The sequence below is a fragment of the Corvus cornix genome, chromosome Z (assembly GCF_000738735.6).
Source record: "Corvus cornix cornix isolate S_Up_H32 chromosome Z, ASM73873v5, whole genome shotgun sequence".
In the NCBI taxonomy this organism is placed as follows: domain Eukaryota; kingdom Metazoa; phylum Chordata; class Aves; order Passeriformes; family Corvidae; genus Corvus; species Corvus cornix.
The window spans coordinates 36,890,466-36,904,563 of NC_046357.1; the positions used below are offsets into that span (position 1 = coordinate 36,890,466).

The following is a 14,098-nucleotide window of genomic DNA, read 5'->3' on the forward strand; positions in this document are numbered from 1 at the left end:
CATTGCTTTTATAAGTGTGCCTTTTTTTTTTCCTGCTTGGCTTTAGCTACTTTTAAAGTTGATTCCCCAGATTTCCTCCCCTCCCTTTTCCTCAGTTTTTTTTTACAAGGTAGATGAAAGAAAAAGAAAAGCTTCCTCTTATATTTAACTGTTCACTTTGTCCATGTCAATCCCCCAAAATATCTTAAAAGCTCCGAGTCCCTCTGTAACCTGAGACTCATCAGCTGATTATGGCATTCACTTTCTTCTGGGCTTTAGACATCCTCGCCTGTATTTGCAGTTCTACAAAAGAGAGTTCAAATACAGATAGTTGAAAGATGCTTTTTCTGGAAGGATTGTCTGAAAGGCAGGTGAAAAAGAAAAATGTACCTGTTGGGAGTATCCATGATAAGGAGGAATAAATGGTTTTTCAGCTCACTGATGGATTGTAACCAGTACAAAGCTGGTGCTTCTGTTAACTGGTTCTCAGGATGTAATTTAGACTGGCTATTCAGCATTCATTGCCATTGAGAAAAATGAAACAAGTAAAAGCATCTTGTCCTTGTGAATATAGGATGGCTTTGAGGAATATGTCTTACGGAACCATGTTATTTTGAAATATCTTCTCTTCATTGTCTGGAGTATAAGAAGTTACTAACAGATGTTTGAAATCATCTAGGTGGTGGTGCTGGCTCTGATGACTGTGGAGCTGTTTGGCATGATGGGTCTAATTGGAATAAAACTGAGTGCAGTGCCTGTGGTTATCCTGATTGCTTCTGTTGGCATTGGTGTGGAATTCACCGTTCATGTTGCTTTGGTACGTAAAAATTAAGAAACATTTAAAAAACATTTTAAAATAAAATGGTGACTATGTTCAGATCACAAATCCTTACCATCTCTTACCAGTGACGTGATTCTCAGGAGGAAAATGGTCACAGTTTTGTTTAACTTTCTGTTTGTCTCAATGGAACAGAGTGGATCCTGATGAGTTCCTAACTATTGAGTCAGTCTCCCAGGAGACAAGAGAGGACACATTAGCTGTGATACCTGTTTGTCTGATTGATGCAAGTATATAGAGAAAACAGAGATCTTAAATCACCTTGCTTCAGTCCAGACTCTCATGATCCTTGTCTGAAGCCTCATTGTTGTTGCTTCAGTGTTACACAGCTTTTTGTTCCTTCTTGCATGTAGATTCTCTACCTTGCAAAAGAGAATTCTTCAGAGGAGATTTTCAAAATCAGATATTGTGTCATTTGGTACTTCTGGACTTTTCAAATGGGAACATGTTTGAATTAGCATTCCATTTGTAAAATCTGCACCTTCTTTTCAGAAGCCATTGGCTAATAATAGTGGGCACAAACATGCAGTCCGTAGGAAAACATTTTTCTACTGTTTTTCTAGTGGTTTAGATGATGTACAGAGTTAGGGTATATAAAATATCCCTAAATGAAAAGAACCATTTTGAGAAAAACCACAGTGGAAGTAGGGTAAGGTTAAAGTGGAGCAATTGGGGTCCTTCAAGTGATGACATCTTTTTTTCCCCTGCTGCTACAGATAGTTAGACTTTTGGAAGTAATTGAGTTTGCTAGGACATGGAATAGTTTGGGAAGTGTTAGAAACTAATGGTGTAGAAGAGGAAGAAAAATGACAGCTTCTTAGTATTGAAGATTTAAAACAGGAAAACTGGAATAGAAAGGGACAAAACAGTTGTTTCTAGATGAGAAGAAACTAATTTAATTTACAGAACTTTACGGGTCACCTGTGCTTGAAGGTAATCTGCCAAGCAAACTGAAAATAGTGGTTTTCTCATATTGACACTGGAGATAAAAACTTTGGAATACATAAACAGTCAAATCAGTGTTGTATATACAAAAAAGGCAGTGCTGGAACTTTTAATACCGAAATTAATTGAGTTTGAGAGTGATTCACAATCCATTTGTGGGTCAGTTCTCTGCTATTGCTTGCGAATTGTGACCTTTGTTTTTTTTTAGCTCTGGAGAAGAGAGACTTAAATTCCAGTATTGTGAGGAAGATAGCTGCTTCAGCACATATCTTAATAGCCAGTAGGGAATTAACCAAAGAGAGCCCTTACTAATCACAGGAAAAAGATCAGCCAGGTTCTTGTTTTCTTAAACCATTGAGTCATACACAGAGTAGACAAATTCGTAACACACATCACCATTTGAGTGTTCTTGATACAGCTTGTTCATAAGGAGCTGAAGGGATGAAGGCAGTTCATTAGTCATATTGTTGCTCAGGCACTACCATGTTCAGCACTATTCCTAAGATAATTTTGTATGTACAGAACTAGCTTTGAAGTACTAAAAGTTTAAAAACCTTTTGGTTTTGAGTGACAGTGTTAAAAAAAGTCACAGAAGCCATGGACCCACAAGAATAAGAGGAGTAGCCCTGCAATTTTCACACCTGAAGTGCTTTCACCAAGACGTGAATTCTTTTCAGGTGGAAATAAGGAAAGCTGGAGACAAAAGGCTACTGTTGCAAGCAGGCATTGCTTCCAGTATTATCATGGTCTGACTCTGTCATCAGTGCTTGCTCTGGTTGTGTGACCTCAGCAACTTCTATGTGGTATGACTGCAGGATCAGGTCTTCTCTCAAGGGTCAGCCAGCTACAGAAATAAAACTTTGATAAACTGTCGTTTGGAGTAATTAACTGATGGAAAACTGTGTGTACGAGGAGAGAGGCTGTTTGGAAGGTTGTATGCATCAGTCTAAGGAAATGGACTTTTTTGTTTTACAGGCGTTTTTAACTGCCATGGGAGACAGGAACCATAGGGCTGTCCTTGCACTGGAACACATGTTTGCACCGGTGCTGGATGGGGCTGTGTCTACTCTGCTTGGCGTGTTAATGCTTGCAGGATCAGAGTTTGATTTTATTGTCAGGTAAAGTATTTGTGTGTGTTGACTTTCTTTCAAAAATAAAAAAAATGTGCTTTTGATTTTTAGTCACTTCAGTGAATCTGTCATTTTGTTGCTATGCATGGTGTGTCAAGTATGCTTACATCATGGTCCTGCTTTCCCTCTGTTTTATTAACTCCTTGTTACTTGCTAGACATGGTAGGGTTTCCATTGCTGACATTAAAATCTGTTCCAGGAAAATCTGACACTTAGCATGAAGGAACACAAAAATGTCGCTCTTTAGAAAGTTTGCTAATTCTGGGTTTGAATTAGTTCAAAGCATCTTGTATTGTCTAGTATTAGCTGCATCTGACCTTTAGCCTTGAGGTCCTCCAGACTTCTTGTATGCACAAGAATTTGTATGCAAAGGACACGCGAACTTACAAACACTCAACTGTGCTGCAAGTGACTCTCTCAGGGCCTTCTTTTTCTATCCTTATGCGGGGTTTATATAATGAGGAAAAGGGGAGGGGGGGGGCAGGTGGTGGAAAGAAAGCCCTGTTTGGGAGCTGGGGAACCATAAATATGAACACAGAACTTCATACTAAAATTTTGTACAGCAAAGCCTAAAGGCCCTTCTGTTTAGAACTACAAGCAGGCTGTTTCTTGTGAATATAATTAAGAATGTGAGTTTGTCAAGTATAGAGGAAAGCAAGTTTTTTCTTCAGGGGAATTTGAGAAGTGCAATGAAACAGATCCTATTCTATTCCAAACAACCTGTGGAGCTCTGCAGAATGGCTAATCTTAGAAGTAACACAGGCTCTTTGTGGTAAACTACAGCACACACACACAAAAATAATCCAAGCCCTAAAAATGGAACGGAGGTAGAACTGGGCCAAATAAAAGTGCTCTGAAAGATGGCTTAACTACTTAGGTAGACATAAGCTGGATAGATGACTAGACTTAACTGACATCCATTTGACAACAAGAACAACGAATTGTCAGGGGCAGGAGCTGAGAGAATGACTGCTAAATCTCATCAGGCTTTTTGTTTATATATGAAAGAGATTTGAAGAAAGCAGGCAGTTTGCAGTTAGATCTCATGAAACCTACATGAGTATTATTACTATACAGGTACTCCATGTCCTGAAATAGAATTTTTTTCCCCCCAAATCACTATTTTTTACTTTGTTGTATTGGTATTGAAGAAATATAATTATTCTTTCAGGACCTGGTTTTGTAAGGGTTGGAACATTTTGACATACAGGTTACTGATAGATTTAACCTAAATTTACAGGGCTACATTTTTGTTGTACTGCTTTCCTACTTAACAGATGAGATTTTGGCACACATTTTTGTGTCATAGCAAATGGAAGATCGTAGCAGCCCTTCACACAAAATTTGGATTGGATGTGCTCTCAGTTTATAAAATGAGCCTTTCAACTTTTCAAATTCTGTTATTTTACTTTTTTTGGCCATCAGTTTCTCATTTTATAGCACAATCTCACTTTAGTTTGCTGTATTTAAAAAACATAATAAAATAAACTATGGGGAGCCTGAGCATTGTTATAGTGGGCGAAGAAGATCCCAAACTTCCGGAAAGCGACAGATTAGTCCAGCAATGTGGAAGATTAAGTAAATTAACAGACATTGTATACACCAACTGGTCAAAGCTATAATCCTCCTGTTTATTCTAACGTTAGATGGATGAGATGCAAATGTTTTTAATGCCTGTTGTTGATCTGTGTCCCAGTTTAAAGTTCTGGTGGTTTATGTTAGTAGAGTAGATTGGCTTGCTGATTTTTGCTAATGCAGATCAGAAATTCCCAAATGTTTACAATAGCAGGATATTTATAGTTTTACAGGAGTCTGATATATTTGATCAGATGTGGAAACAGGGAGGCAGTAAAGTTTGTTGCCAGCTAGACAATGTAATCAGCAGACCCATTAGTAGCAAACTTGCCCTCTGTTCTTCTCCTTTGCCTTCTCCTCCAGGAATTTACCAAGACTCAGTCCTTGAAATCACTAGTTACAACGCAGCCTTAAGTTTAGTCTGAGCCCCAGCTGTGCCGAATACCAACTAGCAAGACTTTCCTTTTACTGACAGGTTTACCTTGGTATTCATGAAGGATCCCAGACCTTAGCCCTCAGTGGTGGGAAAGGACAACTACTTGTGCACTTTTCTCTTCTTCCATAGTATTTCAGCCTTTATGTTTGAATTGGCTGACGCAAAACAAGAGTATTCAGAGATGCTAAATTGTTCAACAAAAGATTAGCCTGCAATGCAGCTCTGCCATTGTGGAGCACTCTTACTCAGTACAATGCTGAAGCTTACTATAGAATGGGCATTTTCTTTGCAGAAAGTGGGTTCCTGTGTTGTAAAAGCATTGCAATTCAAGCTATTTGGTAAAACTGGAACTCACAGAATTCTAGGCGTTAAGTTTGATTAATGAATGGCAAGGAAAACCCTTACCTGATATACTGTAGATTTAATTAGACATTCTGCTGTAACTTGCGGAAAGCATTTCACAGTGGATTAGCTGCTGGGAGAAGAGGGCTTCTTTTCCTTCTACACTAAATTGTTTAAATTCTACACCCTTCACTTCATTTGTTTGCTTCTGCTGGGTTTTCACTAATGGGGGCCCCTTTTCATTGTATTTGTGCTTTCAATCCATTCAGCCATTCCCTGCACATTCCATATTTTTGTGTTTGTGTAACACATTCATAAATAACATTACATGCTTCCAGATTCTGGGAAATTAACAAATGTAATTTTTTTCTTTCCTTTCTCAACTAACACTTTGTGGAATATAGCTTCTCTAATTCAAAAGGTAAAAACCCCTATATCTTATACAGAAAGTGATACAATTGTTTCTTTGATATTAGTAATATGTTAGAGTCAATTTAGTATTGCTATTATTTTAACATATGCAGGAGTAATTTGTAATCCCCTGTTTCTAACAGTGGCTATTCTCTGCCCCAAACCCTTTAAACTGTACTTCAGGTATTTCTTTGCTGTTTTGGCAATCCTAACCATTCTGGGAGTTCTCAATGGATTGGTGCTGCTTCCTGTTCTTCTCTCATTCTTTGGACCATACCCTGAGGTCAGTAAAATTAATGGTGAACAGAAAAAATAATACTATGTCTGCACTGCTGTCCCCCTCAGTCACCCACCATTTTTAGAAACTATTTTAAAAACTTTCTTGGATTAATTTTTTTGCTCTCAGGCTTTTAAATAATTTTTTATTAAAAGTGCTGTTTGTTATGTAGTTGGTACTACTCTACTTTTAAAATTTTCTTTAATAAGTCTTGTTTTAGAGGTTGCACTAAGCTAACCTGATAGTTATTTATACTACTAGCATAATGTGATCTGCAAACAAGTTTGGAAAATAAAGATTTCCCTCAATATTTTGCAAAAGACAGTGTGTTTTATACACATTCTTCCCTACCTCACTGGCTCTGTTGAATTCCTCAAAGTGTTTAGCTGAGCAGACCACCAGGAAGGCCTGTGTGGACCAACACACACAGTGGTGGTCCACAGACCACACCTTGATAACCATGATTGGTCTGCCAGAAGGTCCCCACTGTCCAGTCACCTCTCCCTGCAGCATTTTTCTCCCTCAAGTAGGGATGCAGGGAAGGCTTCACTTAGATGTTGATGACTTTACAGGACAAAGCTCAAATCCAGACTCCAGGTTCAGAGATACCAACATTATATTTAGTTGTTGATCATTAACTCTGGAGTTATGTGGGGTTATCTTTATCACGTGTCAGTAGAATCAGTGTGCTATGTTTCACATCCCTATATATATGTGTGTGCACAAGACTAAAACACAAGGTATGTCTACAGCACCAGTATATTCCAGAAGTGTTTGGGTTCTTTTAATATTAGTAAAACAGTTTTGACACCAATGTGTAATCTCTTAATTCCTAACAGTATGCATGACCTGTCTCTTACTCAAGCAATGTGTATGTGTGTGTTATTACCATATATATTGCTGTGATGTGTGTATCCATCTCTCTTTGCAAATAGACACTGAATCACACTGTACCAACCCACAGAGGTGATTTTATGAAATCACTGCTAATGCTTGCTGAAGGGAGAGGGAAGCCCCCATATTATTTTTATTTTTATATTTACAAGTGCAAGTGCATGCACATACACACATAAAGGCACTTCCTAAGACAATGATACCTAGAAGAATCTGTGTAGTCCTGTTTATATACATATCCACTGATGGAGATCATGTCTTTTACACTTCCATTAATTTTTTTCACTTCAGTATCCATGTTCATCAGAAAACTGTTGCTAAGGTTGTTGTGGCATGGCAGGGTGTGTTTGTGTCAAGCACTAGTGATTAAAAGGGTAAAGCTAGCTGAATGTAACTGAAAGCATTGCTGTCATCAGGTTTCTCCAGCCAACGGACGTGACAGATTGCCCACACCATCTCCTGAGCCACCCCCCGGTACCGTCAGGTTTGCACTGCCACCTGGGCACACACATAATGCTTCGGATTCCTCTGATTCTGAGTACAGCTCTCAAACCACCGTGTCTGGCATCAGTGAAGAGCTTCATCAGTACGAGGCCACGCAAGGTCCTGGGGCACCAGTCCATCAAGTAATAGTGGAAGCAACTGAGGATCCTCTCTTTGCAAGATCCACTGTAAGTAGCTTTCTAAGTAGCTTTCATATGGACTAGCAGGAGGGCAAGAAGGAGTTTTTTGGTGTGGTTTTTTTGTTTTTAATCGATCTATTTATTTTCATGGAAAACTCTTTCTAGCTGATTGTGACTTTGTGCCAAAACCTGTTAGCAGGGAGTGAAGGTTTTTCCCATTCTCTTCTTTAGAATTGAGTTGGAGGTAAAGCGGTGGTACAAAAGCAGAGGCCTTTGGCATGGATAATTGCTGTTACATCCTATTGGCACCAGCCACAAGAGAGAGCTCTCAGTCTGTTTGATGACTGTTTTCAGAGAGAGGATGAGAGATTACAAGATCCCAACCTCTTTCACACATCTTGTGAATTGCTATCATATACCTCTCTGTGATAGTACATTTTGGGGAGAAAGATCAGAGTGAGAAGAAAGTAGTTCAAGTGCTTGACCAAATCTTGGGCCTTGTTGCATCTTGCCACTGGGTTGGCACAATTGCGATTTCAAAAGAAAGTGAAAAAGCTCTGTCTCCTACCCCTGCTGATGTTGCATGCTGAGCTGCAATGCGGATCTGGTTTTGTTCAGCAGAGGCCTAGAAATAGGTACAAGCACAGCCACATTTGAAGTTGGTCACGGTTTATTGACTGACGTAGCTGCTGTGCTTCATGCTCTTTATGGAAATCAGAAAACAGATTCCTACAGTCTATACAAACTACCCTACTAACATCCTGTGTATGTTCCCTGCACGGAATAGACCCTTTTCCAAATGCCTGCAATTCTCCTTGTTGAGTTAAGATCAAGTGCTTGTCACCCATCCCTTTGAAAAGATGGACCAGCATGTAGGAAGCTTACAATAATGTTTTCAGCTGTCATCCTGTGTTTTTCTGAAGGTATGCTTTCCAGGTTTTAATAACTTCAGACAAAAACCATGGAAAAATCAATTACCAGATTCCAGAACTTTCCCTTTGTGGGGTTAGAGCATCATTATAATTATTCTCAGCATAAAATATAAGCAAGCATAGTATTTTTTGCTCTGCTTTGCAGAGGTGTAACCGTGCGTGTCCCTCTCAGGTGGTTCAGCCGGAAGCAAGGCATCAGCCGAATCCCAGGCTGCAATCAAATCCAGAGCCCAGCACACAGCAGCCATGGCGTCAGGGCAGACAGCCCAAAAGGGAAGTGAGGGAAGGGCTGCGACCACCTCCTTACCGCCCTCGCAGGGATGCTTTTGAAATTTCTACTGAAGGGCACTCGGGACCCAGCAACAGGGATCGCTCAGGCCCCAAGGCTCATTCCCAACAGCGTGAGAAGCCGGCTTTCGGGGCCACGGGCACTGCAGGAGCAGCCTACTGCCAGCCTATCACTACTGTGACGGCCTCGGCTTCCGTCACTGTTGCTGTCCACTCTGCCCTGCACAGCCACAGCTCCCGGGGAGCGAGCTTTCCATCCTACGACGGACACCGTGAAGCTGGCCATGCACCGTTTGAGGACCCACATGTGCCTTTTAATGTGCGGTGTGAAAGAAGAAATTCGAAAGTAGAGGTTATAGAACTGCAAGATGTTGAATGTGAGGAGAGGACAACTGGCAACAGCTCACAGTAAGGTAGGTCCATCACATGTAACTGCAAGCTTTGGCTTGTGTCAGGCAATGGTGTGATCAAAAGAAAGAGGAAAAATGAAGTTCCTCAGAGGTACCTTTTCTTTAGATAGCACTACTTACAGGTCACACTGATCACCTTAAATGTGCTAACTATGAATATAGTACATTTTGCACTAGATGAGAGGATGGCTAAGGTAGTCCTCTCCAACACTGAGAAGTCATAGTGCATTCAGACATAAACTACTTTAAAAAGGCTTGCAAGATGGATAAGTATATCATACAATCCCAGTTTACCAGATGAGAAAAATGAAGCAGACATGTTGTGTAACATCTTCAGAGCTGTCCTGACTGCCTTTACCATTTCATTAGTTCTGTCTTTTGATCTCTGAATCAGGCATGCTCTAAAATGTTATATAAAATGACGTTTCTTAGGAGAGTGTAAAACTGCCAGCTACTTCAGGAGTTGTCATCTCTTGAATGAAATAGTTTGTGAAAGAATTTAAAGTCCATAAAGGGAATGAATCCCTCTGCAGGATGAGCCGAGTGAGAAGTGGGAAGTCCTGCCATGCCTAGTGCCCTGCTGCTCAGCAGGGTGTCCCCTGCTCTTTGGGGGGCCCTTCAGAGGGCCTTCCCAGTGACCTCACACACTGGAGGTGTCTGAGCCGACCTCTGCCTTGCCAGGGCCAGCTGCTGTGGCTATTGCAGATTTGCATAGCGTAGAGCTGCCCATTGAGTTTTTACACTGAAAACTTTTTGGGGCTGTTACCTGAAAACTATTTCTCACTGTTTTCACACTGTTCTTCTCTTGGAGGGGAAAAAGGAAGTGTTAGAATAGTTACTTATCTGTGGATTCCTGTTTTTTCTCTTTGCTTGTCTGAGCTTTTTTATTGACAGACACTAGTTTGAGCAGAGAAAGTAATTTTATTTTGATTCTAGAATATTTTGCACGTACATACGCATGCATGTGCATGCACACACACAGAGTTTTGATGGAAATTTTGATGATAATTCGAAGTGAAACTACTTTCTGAATTATAAAATGTGTTTTCAAGCATCCCAAAACATAGAAATGAATGCTTTTAGCCACTCAATCTAGATGTATGACAAGTAATAGTATCCACAGTATAAGGAAATACTTGGGCTCTGCTTTTTCAAGCTGAAGTGCGTGGTAGTATGAGATTCTTAAGTAAGCTCAGTATTCAATGTAGCATACTTGTCCTCCAACTGTTCCTTGGTTTTGACTGAATTTGTCACAGGTATCTAAAATTGGGAACTTAGAAATTAAAGCATCTACATTTTTTAAATTGGCATCAGTATTTTTTCACCAGGAAATTAATGACTGAGATGAAAGCAGAGCCAGCATTTCCTGACTGGTAACTAACCACAAGAATCATGAAATGAGTTGGCTTAGTTTGATTTGCTTGTTTTTCTTGAAATTTGGTGAATGTTTGCTTTTTTCCCTCTCCTCCTTTGTACAGGGTAATAATTGAAGCAAAGAAGAGGCCAAAGATGGAAAACTGTATTCCAGAACTGCTTGAAGAGAAGAACTGCTTGAAGTTGTAGAAAAGGACATGCTGCATCAGGACAACAGTTCACTGTTACTGTAACCTATTGTATTATTTTGTTAAATATTTCTTTTAAGTATTTAAAAGATGTACACATATGTAATATACAAAAGAACGATGTAAAGTAGTATAATCTGGAGTAATTTGCCTCTGGGCAATGGAATGGGGACAATATTGTGTGCTCTTTGTACTTTTTGTACATTGATATCTGTGCCGCAACTAAGCTTAATCTAGTTCTAAATTTCAGCATAAGTTGCTGCTGCTTAAATATTTTATAATTTACTTGTATAATTCTATGCAAATATTGCTATGTAATAGGATTTTTTAAAGGTGGTACATGTCTTAAAAATATTTTAAATTTGCGTATCACAACCCTGTGGTAGTATGAAATGTTACTGTTAACTTTCAAACACGCTATGCGTGGTAATTTTTAAAATAAGCAAATATGAAGAAAAGCAAGTTAATCTGGGAGGCTTAAATAGATTTAGCTATGTGCAGGTTTTATTTTGCTGTATGTGTCCATGTGTGCATCTGGAAATATGCATGCTTCTGTGTCTATGTTCCTGGTGTACTGTAGTTTCTCTTCTACTGTGTGTTAACACTTGGTGGGCTTACAAACCCACTGATGCTGATGTGAGTCTGGCTTTCCCTGTTAGTAGGAGCTAGTGAAAACTCTGTTGTTGTTTACCAATATATACAACTATAGACTGCCATCATCAAAGGCCCAACTAAAATACTAGAGAAGACAGGGAGTTGAGGTTTGGAATTATGTTTCAGTTCCCAAACCCTTAATGACTTGGTTCACATGACTTTGGTCAAGTCACTTAACTGCCCCATGGCTCAGTTTCTCATTCTGTAAAATGGTTATATTTACACTTACCTACCTCCCAGGAATGTGAGGCTTAATTACTGTTTGTGTAGTGCTTTGATTTCCTTTTTTCCCTTGCAGAAGGTGCCAGGTAAGTGCAAGCACTATAACCATTATTTTTTTACTTCCAAAGGTGCTGGATATTGAGAGGTGCTGGTGGTTATAGAAATACAATGAGCATCTGCCTTATTTTGATACTGTTAATTGAGTGGCATTAGAAGCTGGATAATGAATTGTTTGATGGTGAGCCAGAGCTTAGCTGAGTCATTACAGCAATGAAAGCAGTATCTTTGGTCACCTTATTTTCGTGGCAGGAAGGAGTTAACAGTAAGGGATAAAAATTAAATGGAAGGATTAAAAAAAAAGTATATTCACTTTTTAAATAGAAATGGCTTTCTGGTGGGCCGGGACGGTAATGACACGTAAGGCCTGGGTAGTTCTTTTCTCTATTGTTTGTGTTTTCCCATGCTGCATCGGCACTTTTAATTAAAACAGCTAAACTGGGATCTCTTTGCGAAACTAATTTAGCTTTTTGTACTATTATTTTTAAACTAAAAGGGGATTGCTGCAGGTGAAGGGTCTGGAAAAACACTACAATCTGTGTTCCAGTTGGAAACAAACCGTAGGAACAAAGAACCTTAATTTAAAATAATGCAACACAAGTTTTCGTTCTCTCTGTCTTCTTTTTTCATCTTTTTTCTGCCCTTCTCCAAGCTGTTTTTTAGAGCAGGTAGATGTTAAATTTTGCATTCAGAGCCAAACACAACCAGTATTCAGTTTCTAAACACAGCAGTGGTAGGGCTTTTCTTTATATATATATATACATATATATATATATGTACCTGAACAGCAGTGGCCAATTCTTTGATGGCAAAGTGTTTTTCTCCAGTGGCTTCAGGGAGTCTTCTTTGCCCACAGACCTTGCCAGCAAAACGAATGGGGATAATTAGAATGCACAAATTTCCATGCCTTTTTTGCTCACTTGAAAACACTTTGATATGAGGCACTTGTTTACAGATCTCCAATGTGAACACTCGAAGAGCAGGTGGCGAGAGCCTGGTGTCATTCCCGTGATACATAAGCTACTGTTTCAGTGCACACCAAGGGTTAATGTCGCAACTGCCTACTGGTCCAGTTCACTGTCTAACATGAAAATTCTTGATGACAAAAAGATGAGGGCCCCCAATTTAGCACTAGCAGCATAGTGACCTCAGATCATACAAACTCTGCAACAAAACTGTATGGTACTAATTGGAAGCTGCCTTCAACCACCAAGCTTGTGCGCTTACGTGTCAGAGGTTGGCAGGGCTCCCACTGGCACTGCTGCTGCCTCTGTGCTGCAGGCTGCCTTGCTGCCTGCTCTTCCTCGGGAGGGAAGGGGCCCAGGGCAAGCTGCAGTGTCTGCCACCTGCCCAAGTCTTCCTGCGTACTTGTGTGTGGGTGAGCTATCTGCTGCTTTGTGCACAATGTAGACCTTCTTCTTCGATAGTCACATTGGCAAGGGGAGAACTCAGTGGCTGGCAACATTTATTTTGTTTTGGTTTTGTTTCTTAACTTTTTTAATCATGGGTGATATTTATATTTTTGTATCATAAGAATGTTTTTCTTACAGTATTTGTCATGCCAGTTTATAACAAACAAAATGCAGGGATTTTATTTGTATTGGAAACACTATTACAGTTATGTTTTTACTGTTTAATGGATTTTTATTTGTATAGAGTGCTTACTAATGTTAAATAGGAAAGAGTATATAACATTTACATTATGGACTTGTTGTAGCTTTTAGTGTAAGGAGTTAAAAGGAAAAAAATATTCAAACTGGGTCTCATTGCCTGCCTGTTTGGTAGGAGTGGGTTTGTGTCATTTCAGTTACAAAGATAAAATTATGCCATATAATTTATTTATATGAAAATTTATTTTTGTAGTGTACATAGTAGTCATCAAGTCTTTTGACAGAAGTATATTTTTAAAGAGTTTATATGTAATGATGATACCATTATGTTTTGGAACACTGCTGAGATACAATTACAGTGCACACTTTTTCTTGTAAACCCTGGGGAGAAAACAAAGTGTTTAACAGTGTTAAGAGAGAAAGAGAGTGTGAATATTCATACAATTCTGAACTGTGTTTTAGTTACCATTTGTGATCTAGTGTGGTTCTCATTTTAAGCTTTGAATGGAAATTGTACAAACTCTCTAAATATTAATGTTCAAACACTGATAGAAATTCTAACATGAATAAAAAAATATTATAACTTACAGGGTATGGATTTGGTTGTTTATGGAATGCTTCTTTATTTACTGCTGGTCATCTCTGCAGGTGCAACCATGCAATCATTCTGATTTGGAGCGTGAATCTGCGATCTTTCGATATTTGGGATGTGTGGGATATTCAGATTTGCCCATTTTGGAGCAGGAGCCATTTGCTACCCTGTCCAAATGGTAGCATGCTGGTCCTCGTCTGTTGATTCTGTTACCTTTGTTGCAGGTTGGGGGATAGGTTTACGACTGGGTTATACATGTCATTCTCACTCTGAATGAAACAATTTGTGTAGACTTCAAACTCTTTGCTAATATATAAACAC

At 39.3% G+C, this 14,098-nt stretch overlaps 1 protein-coding gene across 1 annotated transcript in view; it reads left to right on the forward strand.

Moving 5' to 3' along the window:
* PTCH1 (patched 1) overlaps positions 1 to 13,779 on the forward strand; it is a 74,498-nt gene extending 60,719 nt beyond the window's left edge. Inside the window, 6 exon segments of the mRNA XM_010403736.4 lie at positions 659 to 796; positions 2,738 to 2,880; positions 5,840 to 5,939; positions 7,244 to 7,498; positions 8,555 to 9,083; positions 10,559 to 13,779. Of these exon segments, the coding sequence (XP_010402038.2) occupies positions 659 to 796; positions 2,738 to 2,880; positions 5,840 to 5,939; positions 7,244 to 7,498; positions 8,555 to 9,082 (1,164 nt within the window). The 3' untranslated portion in view covers position 9,083; positions 10,559 to 13,779.
* The last annotated feature ends 319 nt before the right edge of the window (positions 13,780 to 14,098 follow it).